At 46.6% G+C, this 20,990-nt stretch overlaps 1 protein-coding gene across 4 annotated transcripts in view; it reads right to left on the bottom strand.

The window, feature by feature from the left end:
- Positions 1-223: 223 nt before the first annotated feature.
- GLT6D1 (glycosyltransferase 6 domain containing 1) overlaps positions 224-20,990 on the bottom strand; it is a 45,194-nt gene continuing 24,427 nt past the window's right edge. For all 4 annotated transcript variants that reach the window (XM_033137980.1, XM_033137982.1, XM_033137978.1 and 1 more), the window contains exons 4-8: positions 20,665-20,697; positions 18,798-18,869; positions 17,035-17,094; positions 2,493-2,630; positions 224-1,342 (exon numbers count right to left, since the gene is read on the bottom strand). In XM_033137980.1, the coding sequence (XP_032993871.1) occupies positions 649-1,342; positions 2,493-2,630; positions 17,035-17,094; positions 18,798-18,869; positions 20,665-20,697 (997 nt within the window). In that variant the 3' untranslated portion in view covers positions 224-648. The remainder of the gene's footprint in view (positions 1,343-2,492; positions 2,631-17,034; positions 17,095-18,797; positions 18,870-20,664; positions 20,698-20,990) is intronic.

The following is a 20,990-nucleotide window of genomic DNA, read 5'->3' as shown; positions in this document are numbered from 1 at the left end:
CCCTCACATTGCCCCCACTGAGGATTATGTTGCCTGTACAGTGATCCTCATGGGGGGGGGGGGAGAGAGAACAAAACTGAACAATTAGGAAGGCAAGATTTAGACCGCCATTCAAAAATCTTCGTTTAAAAACCATACACGCTCTGACATCCCCAGTGACACTTCTGCATTTGCACCAGCTTTCCTGCAACCTCCTGGCCTTGGTGACGCCCCCCCCATCCTCCTGACCCCTTGGCGGTTCCAACTCTCCCTCCTTTGCACATCCAAGGAATACAGCGACCATCTTGCCAACCTCTGATGTCACCGTGCCACCGTGGAGGGATCCTAGCTTGGCACATAACTGGGTGCTGCTTCCACAAATGTCCTCAACATCAACAGCATTCCCTGAGAGCAAAAGAGTAGTAAGCAAATAAACAACCTGTTCACAAAAGGCTCCCCTGACATCAAGCCAGTAGGATCTGGTTCCTACAAGCCTTCCAAGGAAACTATAGAGAAGAGCTGAGAGAGTGTCACAGCTTAGTGAACTAAAATATTTTGGCAAAGTTTGCTCTCCTTCCCGCAGAGGACGAGAGTTGAAATGCTCAAACGGTTCTGCGACCGAAACAGTTCATTGACCCCTGCCGGTGTGATTTTAGGAGGGCCGCGGAGTCAAAAGTTACTTCTAACTTCTTCATATTCTTTGGGCATCCAGGATAACTTGACATTTCTTATGGTGCTGGGGATGCCAATCTTATAATCCCAGCAGTACTCAGGGGATAACACCTTGGTTGGTTTGTTGAGGAGGTAATACTTGTTCAGGTGGCTCTCGTCATGCCACAGTGCCTCAAAGTTGTGCTCCTTGTCCTCCTGGATGCCTTTATAGCATTGGCGGGTGAGGTTCAGAACACGCAGTGGGGTCCCCCCAAATATGGCCCCATGGTAATAGTAGTCCCCCTCCCCATAGGGGATGTATGCAGCCGACTCAGGGCGCCTCTCATAAGTGAACGCAGTCTTGTCTGTATTGTAAAACCAAGCATGGAGCTGGGCCACCGACTCATCAAGGGTCTCCACCCCATAGTCACTCTGGAAGACCTGGTCAACATCCATGCAGAAGAGGAAGTCCACCTCGTGGCGGATGTGGCTCTCGATGAGGTCCCCAATCACCTTCATCCGCATCATGCTGACGTCTTGCCACCGGCTCTCCTTTTTCACCTGGAAGACTTTCAGCACCCGCAGGGGGCCCAGCTCAATAAGAGGCACTTTGGTGAGGTCGTCCACCATGATGTAGAAGATCACGTTAAACCCAGTCATGAAGAAAGTGTTTGCTGAAGTCAAGAAGGTCTTCAAGTATTTGTCTAGGTACCTGGGAAATGGAGTGGGACAAATGGAGACAGTTGGGTTCTGGGCAGATCTCCTAACCCAGGGTCCCAGAAGCCGACTTTAAAGCAGGGTGAGGATTCAGGGTGAAAGTTACCGTCAAACCAATGGTGACTTTCTGTTGGACAGAGACCAACATTGTTTTTCAGATGTGAATCAGCTCCCAATTAAGAACAGAAGAACCACCCTTGGTCACCGCCGTTGCCCTTCCTCTGGGCAAATCCACCGTAAGAACATCAGAAGAGTCTGCTGGATCAGGCCAATGGCCTATCTAGGCCAGCATTCTGTTCTCACAGTGGCCAACCAGATGACTCAAAGAGAAACCCACACGCTTGATCCAAACACAAGAGCATTCTCTCTCCAACCCCCAGCAAGGAATTAAGAAACATTTACCACCTGTGACCTTAGAGGCAGAGAACACTCGTTGTGGCTAGTAGCTTTTGACAGCCTTTCCATGAATTTGTCTGATCTTCTTTTAAAGCCATTGGCCTGATCCAGCAGACTCTTCTGATGTTCTTATGGTGGGTTTGCCCAGAGGAAGGGCAGCGGAGGTGACCAAGGGTCATTGTGACTCAGAATGTGACAAATACCTGAAAGACTGCCTCCTTCCCGACAGACCCTCTGCGGTGCTACGATTGGCAGATGGGGCCCCCTTGGTTGCTCCACCACCCCCTGAAGCTCGGTGTGTGTGTGTGTGTGTGTGTGTGTGTGTTGCAGGCTGGGAATAGGTCTTCTCTGGGGCAGCCCCTACCCTGTGGAAACCTCTCCCCAGAGAGGTGTGCCTGGCACCTTCATTGCCCAGCTTCTGATGAATGCTGAAGATGCACATCTCAAGGGTAAGGAGGTGCAGTTTTTAGGACCCTGCCTTACAGCTGCAATCTTTAAGTTATTTTGCACTGCTTTTGTGTTGTAATTGTTGAAACCTGCCCTGGGTCCTTAAGGGAAAGAACGGGTAATAAATAAATACATGGCCAGACAATGGATGTTGCTTTGCACATCCAGCCAGGAAAAAGTCTGGCAAGGAAGTAGCAGGCCCGAATCCTGATCCATATTTTACCTATGAGCTAGTGCCACTGAACACAAGGAGACTTGACTCAAGAGTAACGTGCATCGGATTGGGCTGCAAGTGAACTTACTTCCCAATAGCGAAAACCGTCAAACCAATGGTGACTTTCTGTTGCTTATAGTAGTTGTCCAAGACGGGTTTCCCGACTGTTCCTTCCCAGATGATGGGCGCCGACCAAGGGGTCAGGGTGGGTATATCTGTCCGTGCGCTGCAAAGAAATGAGGAAAAAAAGCATAGATGCTTAAAATGGTGGAAATCTAGTTGGAAGTATATATTTTGGGGGGGGGATTTCACCCCCACTCCACTGCCACCAGAGCGCCCTGACTTGATCATCATTAACAGAGTCGAGGTCGTACCCTGGTATTCTTGAGCACAAATGCAATCAAAACAGCTAATGCACTGTATGCAAGGCAAGCCATTTAAGCTTGAGTTTGCAAGGAATAACAAATATAAAATGCAAGCCAAGATGCTTTCGTTTGTTTTACAGTGCTTTATAAAAGGTTGCAGCAGCAGGAGTACAACAGCATGTTTGCCTGGCACCAAGGAGCGCAGCAGCAGAAGCATCAGGAAAACCACGCCAGGGAGAGTATTCCAGGGAAAGGCTGTAATTCAGTGAGAGAGCACCTGCTTTGCATGCAGAAGGTCATGGGTTCAAGAGAGGGCATCACTAGGCAGTGCCGGTCTCCGAATTGGAAGGCGTTTTGATTCTAAGGCCCTGACCTGGTTGTCAGTGGACAGGCAGGTCCATCTAGCCAGGGGGCTTCACGGTTTCAGAATCCCCAAAGACCCTGAAGAAGAAAGGCATTTTTTTGCCAGCCACACGATAGCTCCCTTATAGATTGTGCATTGTTTTCAATGTTCTGGTTTATTTGTCCATTTGCAATCTACCTCAACGCAAGTTGCTTTGAGACCCTTCCCCCCTTTTGGGTATAATGTGGTTAACAAACGTAACAGATAATAATACTCCGTGCAAAGCTTTTGCTGCAACAAATGTGCTAGACCTCAAGGTTCTCTTTGTTGTGTTACAGACTGGTAGGAACGGATGCATTTCTTAGACTCAATTTCTCATTTTTCCATTTTTACTTATGCCCTCAGTCTTATATTCAGCTCACCTCATTTCCACATCAATTTGCATTTAAAAAATAAATAAGTAAAAAGTACATGAAACTTTGTAGCTATCTCTGTGCATTTCTTTTGCAAACAATTCTCTGTAAGATGTTTTTGTAACATGATTCTCACTAATATACACATTTGTGCACGTGGTTCTTAACAGATGCATTTTGTACACCTTTTTGGCTAGAGAAATGCACTGCAAAAAAGAGAAAAGAGCAGAAGTACAAATTGGAAAGGACAGCTGCACTTTTATTTGTTTTTTGGTTCATGAAGCTGACATTTGTAGTATGCCTTAAAATGCATATACATTTAAACATATGCTGAACAGATTTCTTTCTATTGCTCCATCCCTGTTCACAGGCTTGGAGTTCTCAGCTGGAACAAGAACAATACAAAACACTGTTAATTAATAACAAACCACATGATGGAAAGTGTCCGGGTTTCCTAAAGTTAGTCAGCTTAGCCAACCAGACACCTAGACTACTACATCCTGTCCTCCCAGCAGCCAACCAGGCCCCCCAATGGGAAGCCTGCAAACAGGCCTTAAGGGCAATCATGTTTTCATTGCTTTGGATTACCAGCAATTAGCATTCGAAGGCACCCTGCCTCCAACACTGGAGGTACAGGATGAAGCCTGACTGGAAGGAATCTTTGCTGTGATGCTTCTGGGTTGTCTAGACAAAAGTAGGTAGACAGAAATAGACAGAAGTAGGTAGCTGCTGCCTGGCTCAGCAATGCCTACACCACCAGGGAACCTCCAGTGCGTGGGCCAAGTTTGGCCAGCAATGTCATTTTGCCCAAACCGGGCCCACCTGCCCCACACCTGACATCCGCTGTGCCCTGTGGAGAGCGGGACTTAGCCGCCTGAAGCTCAGCTGACGGGTAATGGGTTCAATCCTTCCTGCTTGGCATCCATGAGAGAGTTCCCCGTGGGACTTGGCCAAACCCTGCAGGAAGCAGGACTGAACACACCCGGTGCTGCCACTCATCAGCTTATGTGCAGGGAGGCCTGTCCTGTTTGCTTATTCTCTTCTCAAGCCCCTGGGGGGCCAACTTTGAGAGATGGGTGGGAGGGATAAAGTTCTTCCAAAACCAGGACACCAATGTATCCCTACCGCCATTGTCTCAAGGCTTTCACAAACTGGCAATGGATCTCTTGTTAAGTTGTGGGTGGACACAGCAGACGACACAGTGATTTCCAAGCAGCTCTTGTTTATTCTCAGGCTGGAACAGAAGTGAGCTGAAGGCCTCAGCAGCCTGCTTATATAGAACTCAGCTACAAAGCAACAGTAACAACTTTCTGTAGTTAACCAACCCCTGAATGTCACTTTACAATCCCTCTTTTGCATATGCTGACCTGAGTGAAAACTGCAGCAGAATGAACTATATACACACACCCCTAGTGGCCTAGGGTGAGAACTTCAATACATAACATTTCTCAAGCTCTGCTTGGAGATTGAACCTGGGGCCCTTCTGGATGCAAAAAGTGTGTTTTACCTACCAAACTAGAGCTCGTCCCCAACAAGAAACCACAGCTCAAGCCCTACACGTTACCAGAGATAAGATTTTCAGGCCCCAAACTGGTATGGCTACCAGACCAGTTTGGTTCCTCCATTGTAAGACATCAGCACCTGGAAATATGGATTTGTGCAACTCACTGATCAAACTGCAGTGCTCAAAGGATGTGTGCTGCATTGGGGTGGGGGAAAGGGAGGCACCTGACAAGGTGCACACGGAAGGTCCTTGCTTATTAAAAAGTCGCCGGCACAGCTGTGCAATGCCACATTAAACATTTTGTCAGGGAGGTGCAGGAAATACAGAACTGTTTGCTTGGCAGCATGCTAAATGGAACCAGATGTTGTGCAAATATTTTGGATTATTATTATTATTTTATAAAACAAAGCTGTTTCCCAGCTACACTTGCCTAAATTTAATTTTAGCAGGCTATTTCCAGCCTTGCTTGTTTTCCAGTGGAAGCACAAACACACACACACACACACACACACACAGAGAGAGAGAGACAGACAGACAGACAGACAGACAGACAGACAGACAGAACCCGGACAGATGCTGGAATCGTAGCCAGCCTTCCTGAGTTCATGCTGGTTCTATGAACAGGAGAGCACATTTTTGGAACACCTGTGCCCAGGATAAAATGGTGCCAGTGGCTTTTTGTACAGGGTGTCTATTTATTAACTAATACACTTTTTTTTATCCTGCCTGAAGAGCTAGGAGGAGTCCAAAGCTTGAGAAGAATGTAGCAATTGCTAACTGCTTGGGCATTTCATTCTTTCTCTGCTGAATGTTTTCTACTGGTACCCTCACTGTGAAAATTAATTTCTCCCAGGGCAATTGCAAATGGGCAGAGGCCCAGTTCTGTGCCCTTCTTGCCATGGCTGAAGACAGGGTGTTATCTGCGCTGGCATCTCTTTGCTGGCGCTTAGACGGGAATCTCCTCCCACATATTCCAGAAGTTCTTTGGCCATTGACCAAAGATGGAGAACGACTGCTTTTGAATCTGCTGCTCTGCTAACTTTAGTTATATTTTATCTGCAATATTTTACTGGATCATTAGCATATCCCAACTAAGCTATTGGGATGGATAGGTGTTGGTAGCTCTCTTCACTTGTAACCCACCTTATTAATGAACCGAGGCTGTATTTTAAAACTGCGCATTAAAGGTAAAACTCAAGAGTTTACAAAGAAGCATCGAGTGAAGCTCCTGGTTTGCAGGAAGAGGACTTCACAGCCACCAACTGTTGGCTTTCTGGGGTGGGGTGGGAGGGGGGAGGACAAGGGTAGCTGCAACGATATGTTGCAGCATGCAGCTGTTCCTGTTTAGAGTGCTAGCGTGCTGGCGTGCCTATCAGAGACCGGATCCTAGCCTGCACCCTGCTTGGTCAAATGGGGATGCAGGCTGAGACTTGGGCAGTGCCAGGGGGCGAATTCATCGTTGCCGGGATTCATCGTTGCAAGGGAGCTTGGCAAACTGAGTTCCCTTGCATGGTGAGTAGTTCCTTTGCGAGGATGGAGGATCCTGGGAAACTGAGTTTTTCAGCCATTTGGGGCTTTCTGTTGGGGGGGGGAGTTTTTCTGTTTTTTGAAGCTGTTTTTGTTTTTGAACCTGAACGACAATGGCTTGCCCCCTCCCCCCAGTTTTGATCCTGGGTACGCCCCTGACCCAGCTAGTGTTTGATGCCCATTGACATGTGCTCAGCCTGCATTGGGATTCATGGGGCAGGGCAGGGGTCCTTCCTTCCTTATGTTCTCCACTTTAAATATTTTTGTATTTCTGCAAACTTTCGAGTTTCCTCTTGTGCATGGATGCTGCTGTTTTTGGCTACCTGCAGGGCCGTCTTAAGCATATCCGGCGCCGTGGGGTGAAGATCCCTCCGGCGCCCCCCCCCCATTTCCCAGAGTTGTCAACCTTTTTTAGGCAGGGGACCCCCAAAAGTTGTTGAGCATTTTTAGGAAAGGTTCCCCAGAGTTGTTGACCTTTTTTTAGGGAGCTGACACCACGCTTACACATTATCTCTAACAAGCCATTAGAACAGAATAAAGTGAAAAGGCAGAAGAAAATCTAATGAAGTCCTCAATTCCAAAGCAAGACTCATTCAAGACTCAGCAGTTCTTCTAATTCATCCTCATGATTCATATCACCACATATCAAAAAGTTAAAGCAATCACCAGTTTGTTGTTCTTTCAATAAATTGATAAAGACACAGAGAATGAAGTTCCCGGCCAATTTGTGTTTAAGTACAAAGCTGATGTTTTCAAATATTGTGTATGTGTGTGTGTGGGGTGTAAAGCAGTGACATCCTGAACCCAAAAAGGACCCAAAACCTGGGTCGCAAAGGCTGCAGGCGGAGACACGTTTCTGACGGGTGCCAAAGGAATCCTTTTGAAATGACTTGGAGGATTTTCAGCTTGGAATTGTGTGGAGGGTGAATGCAGTGAGTAACAAGCGGCGACAAAGGCGATTCAATAATAGCAATTATGATAAATAATAATGCGGAATGGGGAGGGGGAGAGAGAGAGGTGGGAGACGGGGGCTATGGATGGTTGGTGGCGATCTTTTTGCCTGGCACTGTTGCAAAGGGGGGTGGAGTTGGGTTGCCACCCCACCCTGCACCAACCCCTGGCCACCCATGGGTGACATGGACAGATTAGGGTCCTGGCCTTGCTGCTGCTTTGCATGTCAATTTTGCCTGCCAAAAAAGAGTGAGAGAGTGGAATTTTTTAAAAAAAGAAATGTCTTTCCCCAGTGCGTTTCCCCATTTTTTTAGCATGGAAATTAGTGCTATTAGTATTACTGGCGAGGTTTACTGAGCAGGTGGGAAATATTTCTTTCCTCTCTCGCCATGCCATCCCATGCACCTTTACTCGGGAGTAAGCCCCTTTGGCGCTTAGCTGAGTTTACTCTCGAGGAAGTGCTTGGAGGATCGCTTCTTGCTTCCATCCCAAAATGAGGCAGCTTGCCCTCTTTTAAACACCCCCTCCATCGCCAGCCTGTGCGTGTTTACTCAGAAACAAGTCCTCTTGACTTCAATGGGACTTACCGCCCAGGAAAAGATGGCAGCTAGGGACCCCCACCAATTGGGAACTTCAAGCTGCCAGAAGGGACCTTTAACTTGGGTTGAAGGAAGGACCCTCCATTGAATTGCAGAGAGGGTGGGGGGGGGGTCTGTCCTTACTTTCCGAGTAGACCGGTCACAGCGGTGGTTATGGGAACGCAAGTTTTTGGGGTGTTTACTCGGAAGCAAGGCCCGCCTATGCTCAGTGGGCTTTTTTTACTCCAGGTAAGGGAGTCTACGTAGGATTCCCGCATGCAACTGGTGGCAAAAGTGTCCGGCTCCTGGCCCACCCAGAAGGAGCAGCAGCACATGCATGCCCGCCCACCCACAGAGGGGAGGCGGGCCAACGGGGCTCGCGCTGCTGCCCCTCAGGGGACAGGAAAGCCTTTGAGGGAATGAGGGCACCCGCGGCCGAGGGAGAGGCAGCGGCGGAGGAAGAGCCATAGGGCTTAGTGGCTCGTTGCACCCCACCAACCTCTGGCGGCGTGCAGGGAAAGGGGCGGCCGCCGGCAAAGCCGTGCAGCTCCCCCACTCGCTGGGGCACCTCTGAGAGGCCGGTGCCCTGGTGCAATGCGCCACTAAGCCCAATAGGAATGACGCCTCTGGCTACCTGCAAACTTCACACATGGAGAATGAGTGTGCTGCTGTGTTAGATGGAGGGGAATAAGCAGCCAAGTCAGTCATGCATACTTATTTCAATGGGTCTCCTCTGAGGGTTACTGGCACAGGATACAGCCTACTACCCTACCTGTGAAGGAGAAATGTTCTGGCTGCCATCAGCTGTGATAACTCAGTGCAACCACCATGCCCAGTGGCAGTGTGCTCTTGAGCACCAGGTGCCGGGGACAAACAACGGAAGAGCATGGATCCTTAGGGAGTGTTGCCGCCATCTTGGAGGTAATTTGGCCAACCACAGTCAAACCTTCGATCTAGTTCAGTAAGGCTCTGCTGCGGCTCTTAACTGACTAAGCCAGTGTGATGCAGCAACAACATCAAAAGAAAAGACAAGAGCAAGATAATGCCATTCAAGACTACACCAGCAAAGGTCTAATGTCCCAATCAGGGGAAGTAATAGGTAAAGGGACCCCTGACCATTTGGTCCAGTCACGAACAACTCTGGGGTTGCAGTGCTCATCTCGCTCTATAGGCCAAGGGAGCTGGCGTTGGTCCGCAGACAGTTTTTCTGGGTCATGTGGCCAGCATGACTAAGCCGCTTCTGGCGAACCAGAGCAGCGCACGGAAACGCTGTTTACCTTCCTGCCGGAGTGGAACCTATTTATCTACTTGTACTTTGATGTGCTTTCAGACTGCTAGGTGGGCAGGAGCTGGGACCGAGCAACGGGAGCTCACCCTGACATTGCGGGGATTCAAACTGCCAATCTTCTGATGAGCAAAAGTCCTAGGCTCTGTGGTTTAGACCACAGCGCCAACCACATCTACTTTGATCTGTGATCTGCTTTGGTGCAAATTATATAAAATGGGAATTGACCAATGCCTGCTGTTTCTAATTCAAAAATTACACACGGCTACACTCTGTCACATCAAATGTAACCCCCAAGGTGAGTTGACAAGAAGTATAAATATAACCAAAGGAGTAAAGAAAGGATGCGTCTTGGCACACCACTTATTCAGTCCTTTTTAAATGACCTGGATCATCACTTTGAGGATGTAAATGGACATCCACCGACATTAGGCCATCATAAAATAAAACTGCTTCTATACACAGATGATACTACAATCCTTTCTCAGACCCAGGTCGGTCTTAGAAGACTTCTAAATTCGTTTCTTCCTTCTGCCAGATCAACTCCCTGGGAATTAATTGTGAAAAATCTAAAATCGTCAAACTGTCAAATGGAGGCTAGATAATCACCCCATTGACCAGGTAAAATCCAGGGATATTCTATCAGCCAAATTTAAACTGGGCAACGCACAGATGCCAAATGATCATTCAAGCAAAATGCACCACACCTGCGATTCTTCACTTTTTCTTTCTCAGAGGCAACCAGATGGTCCCTGCTGCTTAAAAAAAAAAAATCACAGTAATGCGAAGGTTATTGTACGGCATTCAAATTTGGATACAAGCAGTTAACAGAGAAGTGAACAAGTGACTTTTCTTCGTAAGATCCTTGGCAGGGGCGTAGCAAGGGGGGTGGGGGGTGGGCCGCCCCAGGTTCCATAATGGAGGGGGTGACAAATTACCAAGGAACAATTTTTTTTGGAAAAAAAAATGTTTAATTTTTTTATTTTTATTTTTGAATTTTTTTTTGGAAAATGCCTTCTCTGAAGGTCTTATCTTACTATACTAGGGATTATATAGCTATATATTAAATTTCATGCATATCGGTTAATATCTTGACCCTCCTCCACCAAAATAGCTGTTTACTTGGCTGTTTTCCTATGTCATGAAGGCTGAAATTTCAGTTCAGAGAACACTTACTGTTCCCAAACCTAACCCTGTGGAAAGCCATCTAATTAGACTTTCATTTGATTTTGAGATGTTTTTAGGAGGTAATTTAATTATTGTTTGATTTTATACCAATGTTATGTATCTGATGTTAGCCACCCTGAGCCCAACTTTGGCCGGGGAGGGCGGGATATAAATAAAAGTTTTTTTTTTATTATTACTTGTTATTATTCCTTTGTAAGAAAATATGAAATAATGCAAAACCATTTTTTTGGGGGGGGTTGTCAATGGAGGGGTTGGCAAGAAATTTCCCGCACCGGGTACCACCTGACCTTCCCATGCCTGGGGGGGGGGGTGTGACAATTTTTTTTTTGCCCCCGGGTACCAATTTACCTAGCTACGCCCCTGATCCTTGGTGCCCCTAAATGCACAAGCTACTTAACTTTATTGTGTTGAAACTGGCCTGGCTGCAAGTCCACTTTAGAACAACATCTAATTCCTTTTTCATCTCTACGCTTGAAAACCGTATTGCATCTGGATGGTATATAGAGCAATTCAATTACACATTCCACACAATCAAACAGCAGCTCTATGGCCACGAAAGACAGCGCTTGTAACCTCATACTCTGAGATCGTGTTCTCTGCAGGCCTTAGGGATCACAACACACTATGGAACCTGTGCCAAATATCTAAAGGACCTATCACCCCCTTCCCATTGAAGAGTCTTTATGCTTGCGGTACTAAATGCCTTCCCCTCTGCAGTGACCACAGGTAGATTCTCACATATTCCCTGTCAAGCCCATCTGTGTGCCTGCAACCAAGGAGGGCCTGATTCAATCTCTTGGATTGCTCTTTACACAGTAGACCTCGCCAACTGATGCTGAGCAAAATGTTGGACCTCTGGTCTATAACTCTGAGGTCTCTCCTGACAGATCGGGACAAAGGTATGACTGTTGGTGTGCCTGGCATGCTCTGGTCCATGGGGTCACGAAGAGTCGGACACGACTGAACGACTGAACAATAACAACAGCTTCCTTTTTACCCACAATTTTACCCGAAAGGGTTCGCAACGTACCATCCTTTTGGGAAACAGACAGGGCGAAGCAGAATACCTAAGTGCACATGATCACAATGTGACTTTATGATCCTCACAGCTTCACCCTTGCCCCTTTTAATTATCCTAGTGACCTGAAATGTTTTATACTGTACTAGTTACAGGTAGGTAGCTGTGTACTACAAAGGAATTTCAGAAATAGACTGGAAAGAGAAGTTGCTGAATTGCAACTAATTACCAAACTAATTACCCAACATCAGGGTCTTTTCTAGGGAGTCTCATGAGAAGAGAAGACTCCCTAGAAAAGACCCTGATGTTGGGAAAGATGGAGGGCACAAGGAGAAGGGGATGACAGAGGATGAGATGGTTGGACAGTGTTCTCGAAGCGACTAGCATGAGTTTGGCCAAACTGCGAGAGGCAGTGGAGCATAGGCGTGCCTGGCGTGCTCTGGTCTATGGGGTCATGAAGAGTCGGACACGACTGAACGACTGAACGACAACAACCACCAAACTTAAAACCATGGAGAAACCTGGTCTGAACAAATACATTGGATTCTTATCTCATTATACATGACAAAAAGCTATCTTTAGCCATCTCACCCCTTGCTTTTTCCTGTAAGACCAATTGCAGTCGTTAATAGTCAACAGGTTTTCCACACCCATCAGCCAATCCCCCATTCCCCCCACCCTTCTGAGTAATACCCCTCCCCACCCTCTCACTATATATAAGGGTCTGATGACTTCCGTTTCAGTGTATCTGAAGAAGTGTGCATGCACACGAAAGCTCAGACCACGAACAAACTGAGTTGGTCTCTAAGGTGCTACTGGAAGGATTTATTTTTTATTTTATTTTTTTGTTTATACTGTACTGTGATGCCAATAAATGTATTTGATTCGATTTGACTAGATGACCCTTGGGATCACTTTCAGCTCTACAATTCTATGATTTTATAACAAGCTGGAATGTGTGCAGAGGAAGATGACAAAAATGATCATGGGTCTTGAAACCAAGCCTTATGAGGAATGGTTGAGGGAATTGGACATGTTTAGCTCTGGTCCATGGGGTCACAAAAGAGTCGGACACAACTAAATGACTAAACAACAACAAGCCACGTAAAGAGGAGATTGAAAGGAGTATGATAGCTGGCTTCAAATATCTCAAGGGCTGCCACATGGAAGATGGAACAAGATTATTTTCTCCTGCTCCAGAGGGTAGGACCCAAACCAATGGCTTCAAGTTACAGGAAAGGAGATTCTGACTCAACATCAGGAAGAACTTTGTATTTGACAGTGGAGCAGACTCCTACGAGGAGCGATAGACTCTTCTTCATTGGATGTTTTCAAGCAGAGGTCTGTCAGGGGATTCTTTAGTTGAGATTCCAGCATTGCAGGGGGTTGGACTAGATGACCCTCAGGTTCCCTTCCAACTCTACCATTCTTTTCTTTTTTAAAGTATTTTTTATTAAAGATTTTCTTGATTTACAAAGGTAGTGCAATGTCTCACTCGTATTTTTTCCATGTAACGTTTTTACAAGTCAATTTCGTTTGTTGAGACATTAGGAGGAAAAGGGGGGAAGAGGTGGGTGGGATGGGGAGGTGGGTAGGGTGGGGTGACGATGCTTCTATTTTACTTAATATATGTCCATTCTACCATTCTGTGGTTTTAATATTATAAAGGAAAAGCCAAACCAAAAACTTTCTGTGTGTGTGTGTGTGTGTGTAACCTGAACTTCCTCTTGCATAAACAACGCTATTTCCTCACTGTCTGAACTGCTTCCTTCTAATGCAAAACTTGAGCAAGGACACTTGAAGTCACAGGCAAATGACTGTTCTTGGGCGGGGTTCCCTTCGTTTTTTTGAGTTGCAAGAGACTGTGGAGTGAGTCTTAGTTATGTGTGCATGGTGGTGACCCTTTTTAATGTCCCAGTGCCCTTTTTGAACTTCCTTAAACTGTAACTGTGGGAGATGTATATGTCTATTTCACTTTTGCCCACTTTCTGATAATTGCCACCTTCATTTTACAATTCTGCATTAGCTTTAGGTTATATTAGTTTCACTCATGGAAATTTGTCAGTATCTTACAGCAACATTTCCCCCCCCCCCCCCAATATGCACTTTTGGGAGAGCAAGCACCTCCTAATATTATGCCTTGTTTATATTACTGTCCACCAACACAAGCAATTTTGCACACATTATTTGGCTGGAGAACGGCATCCAAAAATAATTCAGAGAAGTGTGAATTTCAAGGGATAACCGAGACTACATAAGACCGGTCTTGAAAAACCTACATTGGCTCCCAGTACGTTTCTGAGCTCAATTCAAAGTGTTGGTGCTGACCCTAAACGGCCTTGGTCCAGTATACCGGGTACCTGAAGGAGCGTCTCCACCCCCATCGTTCTGCCCGGACACTGAGATTCAGCTCCGAGGGCCTTCTGGCAGTTCCCTCACTGTGAGAAGCAAAGATACAGGGAACCAGGCAGAGGGCCTTCTCGGTAGTAGTACCCCGCCCTGTGGAACACCCTCCCACCAGATGTCAAAGAGGAAACCAACTACCAGACTTTTAGGAGACATCTGAAAGCAGCCCTGTTTAGGGAAGTTTTTAATGTTTAATAGATTATTGTATTTTAATATTCTGTTGGAAGCCACTCAGAGTGGCTGGGGAAACCCAGCCAGATGGGCTGGGTATAAATAAATTATTATTATTATTATTATTATTATTACTGATGAACAGTACAGTACACACAAGTTACAGGTAGGTAGCCATGTTGGTCTGCCGTAGTCGAAACAAACAAACAAAAATTCATTCCAGTAGCTCCTTAGAGACCAACTAAGTTTGTTAATGGTATGACCTTTCGGAAGTGTGCATGCTCACAAAAGCTCATACCAATAACAAACTTAGTTGGTCTCTAAGCTGCTACTGGAATGATTTTTTTTTTATTTTGTTTCGAGTACACACAAGAGCTTTCTCCATTGTTCTGTGACTGTGCCTTGTGAAAACCCGATCTTGCCCACTAGAAGCAAATGAAGCTTGCTTAAGCAAAATCTCTCTTCAGATTTTCTGCACATCTGATAACTTTATTGATTTATTATTTATTTTGTAAAATGTATACACCATCTGAGTGCAAACAAAACAAAACCCCTCAAAGGTTTACAAAAAGCATAAAACAATAACATTACCAATAAGAATGAGGGACAGCATTAACTAAAAACTTTTGAAAAGTTAAAATAGCAATAGACTGAAAACAGACTAAAACTCACATCAGTTTCCTAAACACGTGAGTAGACTTGCCTGAACAAAATTGTTTTTTAGCAGATGCTGAAAAGAGTACAGTGAAGGTGCGTGCCTGAAATCAATAAGGCAGATGACAAGATCCCATTCAGCAGGTAAGATGGGATTTTTTGCAAGGCTGAGCTGCAGAACAAGAAAAGCTCTCAGCCCTGAGGGCAAATATTTGGTACACAAGCCCATCAAAATATGGGTCAAGAGAAACTGTGATGAGCCCTTACTACACATACTGGTTTGCCAAGTGCAAATTGCCGGTAAGCTGAACAGGAAGGATCCCTCCCAATAGTTTATCTGCAACCCAGCATGAACTGGAGGTAGAAAAGACTTCATACAGGGGGAGGTGAGGAGGTCCAGGAATAGTTGCTGGATTGCCTTAAACTTTCTTAGAGGCAGCCCAAAGCTATAGGAAGCCCTAAATCATAGAATTGTAGAGTTGGAAGGGAACCCCAGGGGTCATCTAGTCCAACCTCCTGCAATGCAGGAACCACATAGTACTACTTACTCTCTAATCAACACAGCTTGAGGTTTATGGCACATAACAAAAATAGATTGCTGTGGTGGTGGTAATTAATTTTATTATTCTGCTTTTCAGCCCAAAGACTCAGGGGTGTACCCAGGATCAAAACTAGGGGCGAGGGGCGGGCAAGCCATGGTCGTTCAGGTTCAAAAACAAAAATAGCTTCAAAAAACAAAAACAGCTTCAAAAAAACAGAAAAACTCCCCCCCCAAACAGAAAGCCCCAAATGGCTGAAAAACTCAGTTTCCCAGGATCCTCCGTCCTCGCAAAGGAACTACTCACCATGCAAGGGAACTCAGTTTGCCAAGCTCCCTTGCAACGATGAATCCCGGCAACGATGAATTCGCCCCCTGACACTGCCCAAGTCTCAGCCTGCATCCCCATTTGACCAAGCAGGCTGCAGGCTAGGATCCGGTCTCTGATAGGCACGCCAGCTCTTTGTTGGCATGAGGGAGGGGGAAACAGACGGCGCAACACATACACACACAGAGTGGCCAATTGCCTCGGCAAGAGCGGAAGAGCTCAATTGTTATTGAGATTTTGGGAGGGGGAGAAAGACCAGTCTTGAGCTTTTGATTCCTTTTAGGCTGCCGATAACTATTTAATTTTTTTTTGTTCTGCCCCCCTGCCCCCCCGGGTACTCCCATGCAAAGACTCCTACCCCTCACCTAGCAGAAAGTCTTCCCAAACAAGAGGGCTCTCACTACCCCCAACATCCTCACACTTAGGGGCTAGTAACCTGGATAGACAATGAGTTCGGAATTCTCTACATCAGCCTCTGGAATTCTGTGTCTCGGGCAACTGCAGTGGTATTGGCCACAGGTGGCAACATAAATCCATAGTGAATACCTATCAACAGGTTGGTGGTTTGAATCCCTGTGACGGAGTGAGCTCCTGTTGCTCGGTCCCAGCTCCTGCCAACCTAGCAGTTTGAAAGCATGTCAAAGTGCATGTAGATCAATAGGTACCACTCTGGCGGGAAAGTAAACAGCATTTCCTTGTGCTGCTCTGGTTCACCAGAAGCGGCTTTGTCATGCTGGCCACATGACCCAGAAGCTGTCTGCGGACAAACGCTGGCTCCCTCGACCTATAGAGATGAGTGCCACAACCCCAGAATTGTCCGTGACTGGACCTTACGGTCAGGAGTACTTTTACCTATCAACAACTATTTTGGATAATGCTGGTGCTGGGAATGGATCCTCCAAAGCACAGAGGCAGTCTACCCTAGTTCCAGCTGCTGCCTGCCTGAATCCATATACTGTGCAGGCTCCCTTCTGTGCCTCAGAAGCTGCAGAGGGCACTGCATGCAATCATTAATAATACTCTTCCAAATTTATTTACTTGCATGATTCCAACAACCCTTGCAATAACTCTGCAAGGGCGACCTGTGTTATTATCCCCATTCTGCAGGGGTGAGTGGATGAAGTGGCATGGGAATTATGTCTTGACAAAAGTCAGAGGGTGAATTTCGGGGGTATGGTGAGGAATGTGAATACAGCTCATTCTCCAGATTTCACAGTAATAGCGTAGACGTCCTGTGTTGCAACCCAATGCCGTTGTGGGTAAGGCTTCGATTGCACCAAGAGCTTTGTCCTCTCATTCCACCATTTCCTTTAGCCTCCCTGCCCCCCCCCCCAAACACGAAAAAAGTTTTCTTTCCTTACCGTGAATCAAACCAGCTGTTCAATGACAACCCCTTTGGTTCTTTATTTGCATATTCATATCTGTAAGTAGATAAAAAGAAACTGAGAAGCCCTGGAAGGTTGAGCTTTTCTGAGGCCACTGCTGTTCTATAGCTGACTGGAAGCAGAATTAAACGGCCAGTCCTACATAGCACTTAGGAAACAGCTGTATTATTTGGCAAATTATCCTTCCCCATGCCAAGATCCTTCACAGTCCCATTCAACATATATCCCACTACTCCATGCAACTGTACCTTTGATTAGTAGCTTCCAGCTTCTCAATCAAGCTGCAGCCTCCCTTTTTGCAGCCAGGACAGCAGCTGTTTTGCTATCTAATCTATCTATCTGTGGTAAATGAATTAGATGAAAAGGACAGGACTAAAGGTCTCCCTTAGGAACAGCAGGACTGACCAAGAGTACACAAAACAAAAGAAAAAAAATTCCTTCCAGTAGCACCTTAGAGACCAACTAAGTTTGTTCTTGGTATGAGCTTTCGTGTGCATGCACACTTCTTCAGTTACTTCTTCAGTACACAGGAAGTAAGTAAGTGGCCTCCTGAAAACAAAAGGGTGGGGCTAAAGGGAACAATAACTATATGGGCTGTGGGCACCAAAGCATCAATAGAACCTTGCCAGTCTACACTGAACAAGCTGCATTAAATAAAAAGGGCCTCAAAATAAAATAATAATAATAATAATTTTATTTATACCTCACGCATCTGGCTGGGTTTCCCCAGCCACTCTGGGTGGCTTCCAACAGAATATTAAAATACAATAATCTATTAAACATTAAAAGCTTCCCTAAACAGGGCTGCCTTCAGGTATTTTCTAAATGTCAGGTAGTTGTTTATCTCTTTGACATCTGGTGGGAGGGTGTTCCACAGGGCGGGTGCCACCACCGAGAAGGCCCTCTGCCTGGTTCCCTGTAACCTGGCTTCTCGCAGCGAGGAAACCGCCAGAGGGCCCTCGGCGCTGGACCTCAGTGTCCAGGCCGAACGTTGGAGGTGGAGACGTTCCTTCAGGTAGCCTTCATAGAACCATAGACCAGGCTTCCTGAACCTCAGCCCTCCAGATGTTTTGAGACTACAATTCCCATCATCCCTGACCACTGGTCCTGCTAGCTAGGGATCATAGGAGTTGTAGGCCAAAAACATCTGGAGGGCCAAGGTTGAGGAAGCCTGCCATAGACATACCTACCTACCTACCTACCTACTCGTTAAATTTGTATACCACCCTTCGTTTGCAGAACTCAGGGCAGTTGACAATATAAAAATACAATATAAGCACAAAGTATATGATTAAAAAAACACAAATCAACAGCCCCACCTCCTCTGCACTGCCTCCCACAAACACATTTAAATAAAAGGGGTGTTTATCTGCCAAAGGCCTGGCTGGAAAGGAAGGTTTTCGCCTGGCACCTAAAGGTATATAACGAGGGTGGCAGGCAAACCACCTCGGGGAAATGTGGTTGGGAAAGGTGCAAAGGGTCCCAGAGTCTCCTGATCCCAAACCAGTCTTCAGTATCAGGGCTCAGTGCTGGAATATATAAAGCAAGGAAAGTACCTCTGGGATTATGCAGAGCGCCGTCCCAACGGCCAGCAACCAAATGCAGTCTCTGGACTGGCACATTAGCCCAACATGCCAATATGTTAAAAGTCCCAGTTGCAGCTTGATTTCCTGTATGGCCACTATGGAAGCGGCTTGTGGATTTCAGTTTTGGCTCATATAAATATATGGTCCTCTTACCTTGAGTTAAACCAGTTGCCTATGTCCAGCCACTGCTCTGTCTGGTTTTTCAACTGGGCAATCTTTAGGCTCCTGTATATGTAAGGAGAAAACAAAAAGATAATTGGAAGATGAATCCGGAAGGATGTGTTGGGGGCAGCTAGACCTTGTGGCAACAGCCTGTTTTCTGCATGCAGATGGCTCCAGGTGCAACTGAGGAGATCTCCAGTACCTGGTTAGCACCCAGAGGGCAACTGCCAATCAGAGGAGACCAGGCTTGGCCCTCCAGATGTTTGGAGCTGCCATCCAAAACATCTGGAGGCCCCCAGGATTGCAAATTCTGGTTCTAGGCAATGCTAGGATAGATGGAGTGAGCTGCCTGACCTGATACAAGACAGCTGCTGCAGATGGGCCCGTAAGGTTGTCAGCAGAGGGATGGAGACACACAAACTGTGCTTCCTGGTTGAGCATATTTCTATCCTTGGCAGAGTGTCACAGCTCAGCTGACATGGCTCGGCAATGTCGCAAGCAAGCAAGCAGCCTGCACATCCAGGCATCTCATTCTGCACAGACAGCTGTGGGCAAAATCTGACATCTGGGCCACTTTCCCCAAACTAAATAGGAATAAAAAGCAGCCTCAGAAGTAGTTGCTCCTTCTATCCCCTCCTGCTATCCACCAACAGCTTTTTTTGGGGGGGGATAATATTTGGGATGTTTCCCTGTGAATGGACACTGGAATGTGCATTAGTGGGAAAAGAGCAAGAGAAGAAATGGTAAAGCAGCCCCCTCCCTCTTAAACTGAACCTGCCATGGTGGCTTTTTATTTAAAAAGGACTTCTGGGGAAAGGGGCAGACAAAAATCTGTGTTGTGGCTAATTTGGTGCCATGCCTCCTTCCTGGGACACGACACAGAAGGGGGACCACCCAGGCTATTGGATTTTGTACACAGCTGAGGAGTAGCAGGTGGTTTTGTGCATTCGGGACACAGCATCGCTGGAAACAGTTTGATGTTGCAGTAGGGCACAAGCAGAAGCTCTCCACACCTCCAGCCTGAGGGAAGAGCTGTGTGGCAGGACTCCTGGCCTTGAACTCCTGGCCTAGACATTGGCACTTGGATTTCCTCCAAGATCTGAAGTTGGGGGTGGTGGGGTGAGGAAGGAAGGAAGGAAGGAAGGAAGGAAGGAAGGAAGGAAGGAAGAGTTCTCCTGGGTAGGGGTTGCTCTTCAAGACAGCCAAAACATGTGTTGACAAAACTGTATAACAAAATATTATCCTTTTGCACAGGTCTATGAACTTGCTTTCCCCCTTTTGCCCTTCTCATCTCCCCCCCCCCCTCATGTGTCATGTCTTTTAGGACAAGGATTGTCTTCATAAAGATTTTTGTAACACTGCTCCAAGATCCTGTTTGGTTAATGAGTAAAGGTAAAGGTAAAAGGACCCCTGACCATTAGGTCCACTCGTGGACAACTCTGGGGTTGTGGCGGTCATCTCGCTTTACTGGCCGAGGGAGCCAGCTTACAGCTTCCGGGTCATTTGGCCAGCTGAACTAAGCCGCTTCTGGCAAACCAGGGCAGCCCATGGAAACGCCATTTACCTTCCCACCAGAGTGATACCTATTTATCTACTTGCACTTTAATGTGCTTTCAAACTGCTAGGTTGGCAGGAGCAGGGACCGAGCAATGGGAGCTCACCCCGTCGCGGGGATTCGAACTGCCAACCTTCTGATCGGCAAGCTCTAGGCTCAGGGAGATTGCTTTAAAATAATCATTAAAAGACCCCCCTTTTGCCCAAGAACCCTGGCAACCATGAGCAAGACAGACCTATGAGCAAGACAGAGACCCCTCTGCATGTTGTCGGCAGAAGGAGCTAGCAAAGAGCACATGCTTACCTGTTCTTGTACATCCACATTAATGTTCCGTCGCTGCAAAAACAGGAATAAAATGTTACGTATTTCCTTGCAGACTTCTTGTTATATCACAAAGCTGGATGGGCAGTACACCCCTTTTGAGAATAAATCCCCTGTTGTGGTTAACACGATCATATGTTGAGCAAATCCACACGTGTGTGTGCAGGATCAAGCCCTGTGGACTGTCCTCCTGCTCTTCACCCAGACTAGTAAGCCACCTCTTAATTGGGAGAAGGGCTCAGTGGTACAGCATCTACTTTGCATGTAGAGGGTCCTGGCTTCAATATATGGCATCTCCAAGGAGAACT

The sequence above is a fragment of the Lacerta agilis genome, chromosome Z, assembly GCF_009819535.1.
Source record: "Lacerta agilis isolate rLacAgi1 chromosome Z, rLacAgi1.pri, whole genome shotgun sequence".
NCBI lineage: Eukaryota > Metazoa > Chordata > Lepidosauria > Squamata > Lacertidae > Lacerta > Lacerta agilis.
Note: the sequence above shows the minus strand (reverse complement) of the source record. Positions and strands in the feature narration are given on the sequence as shown.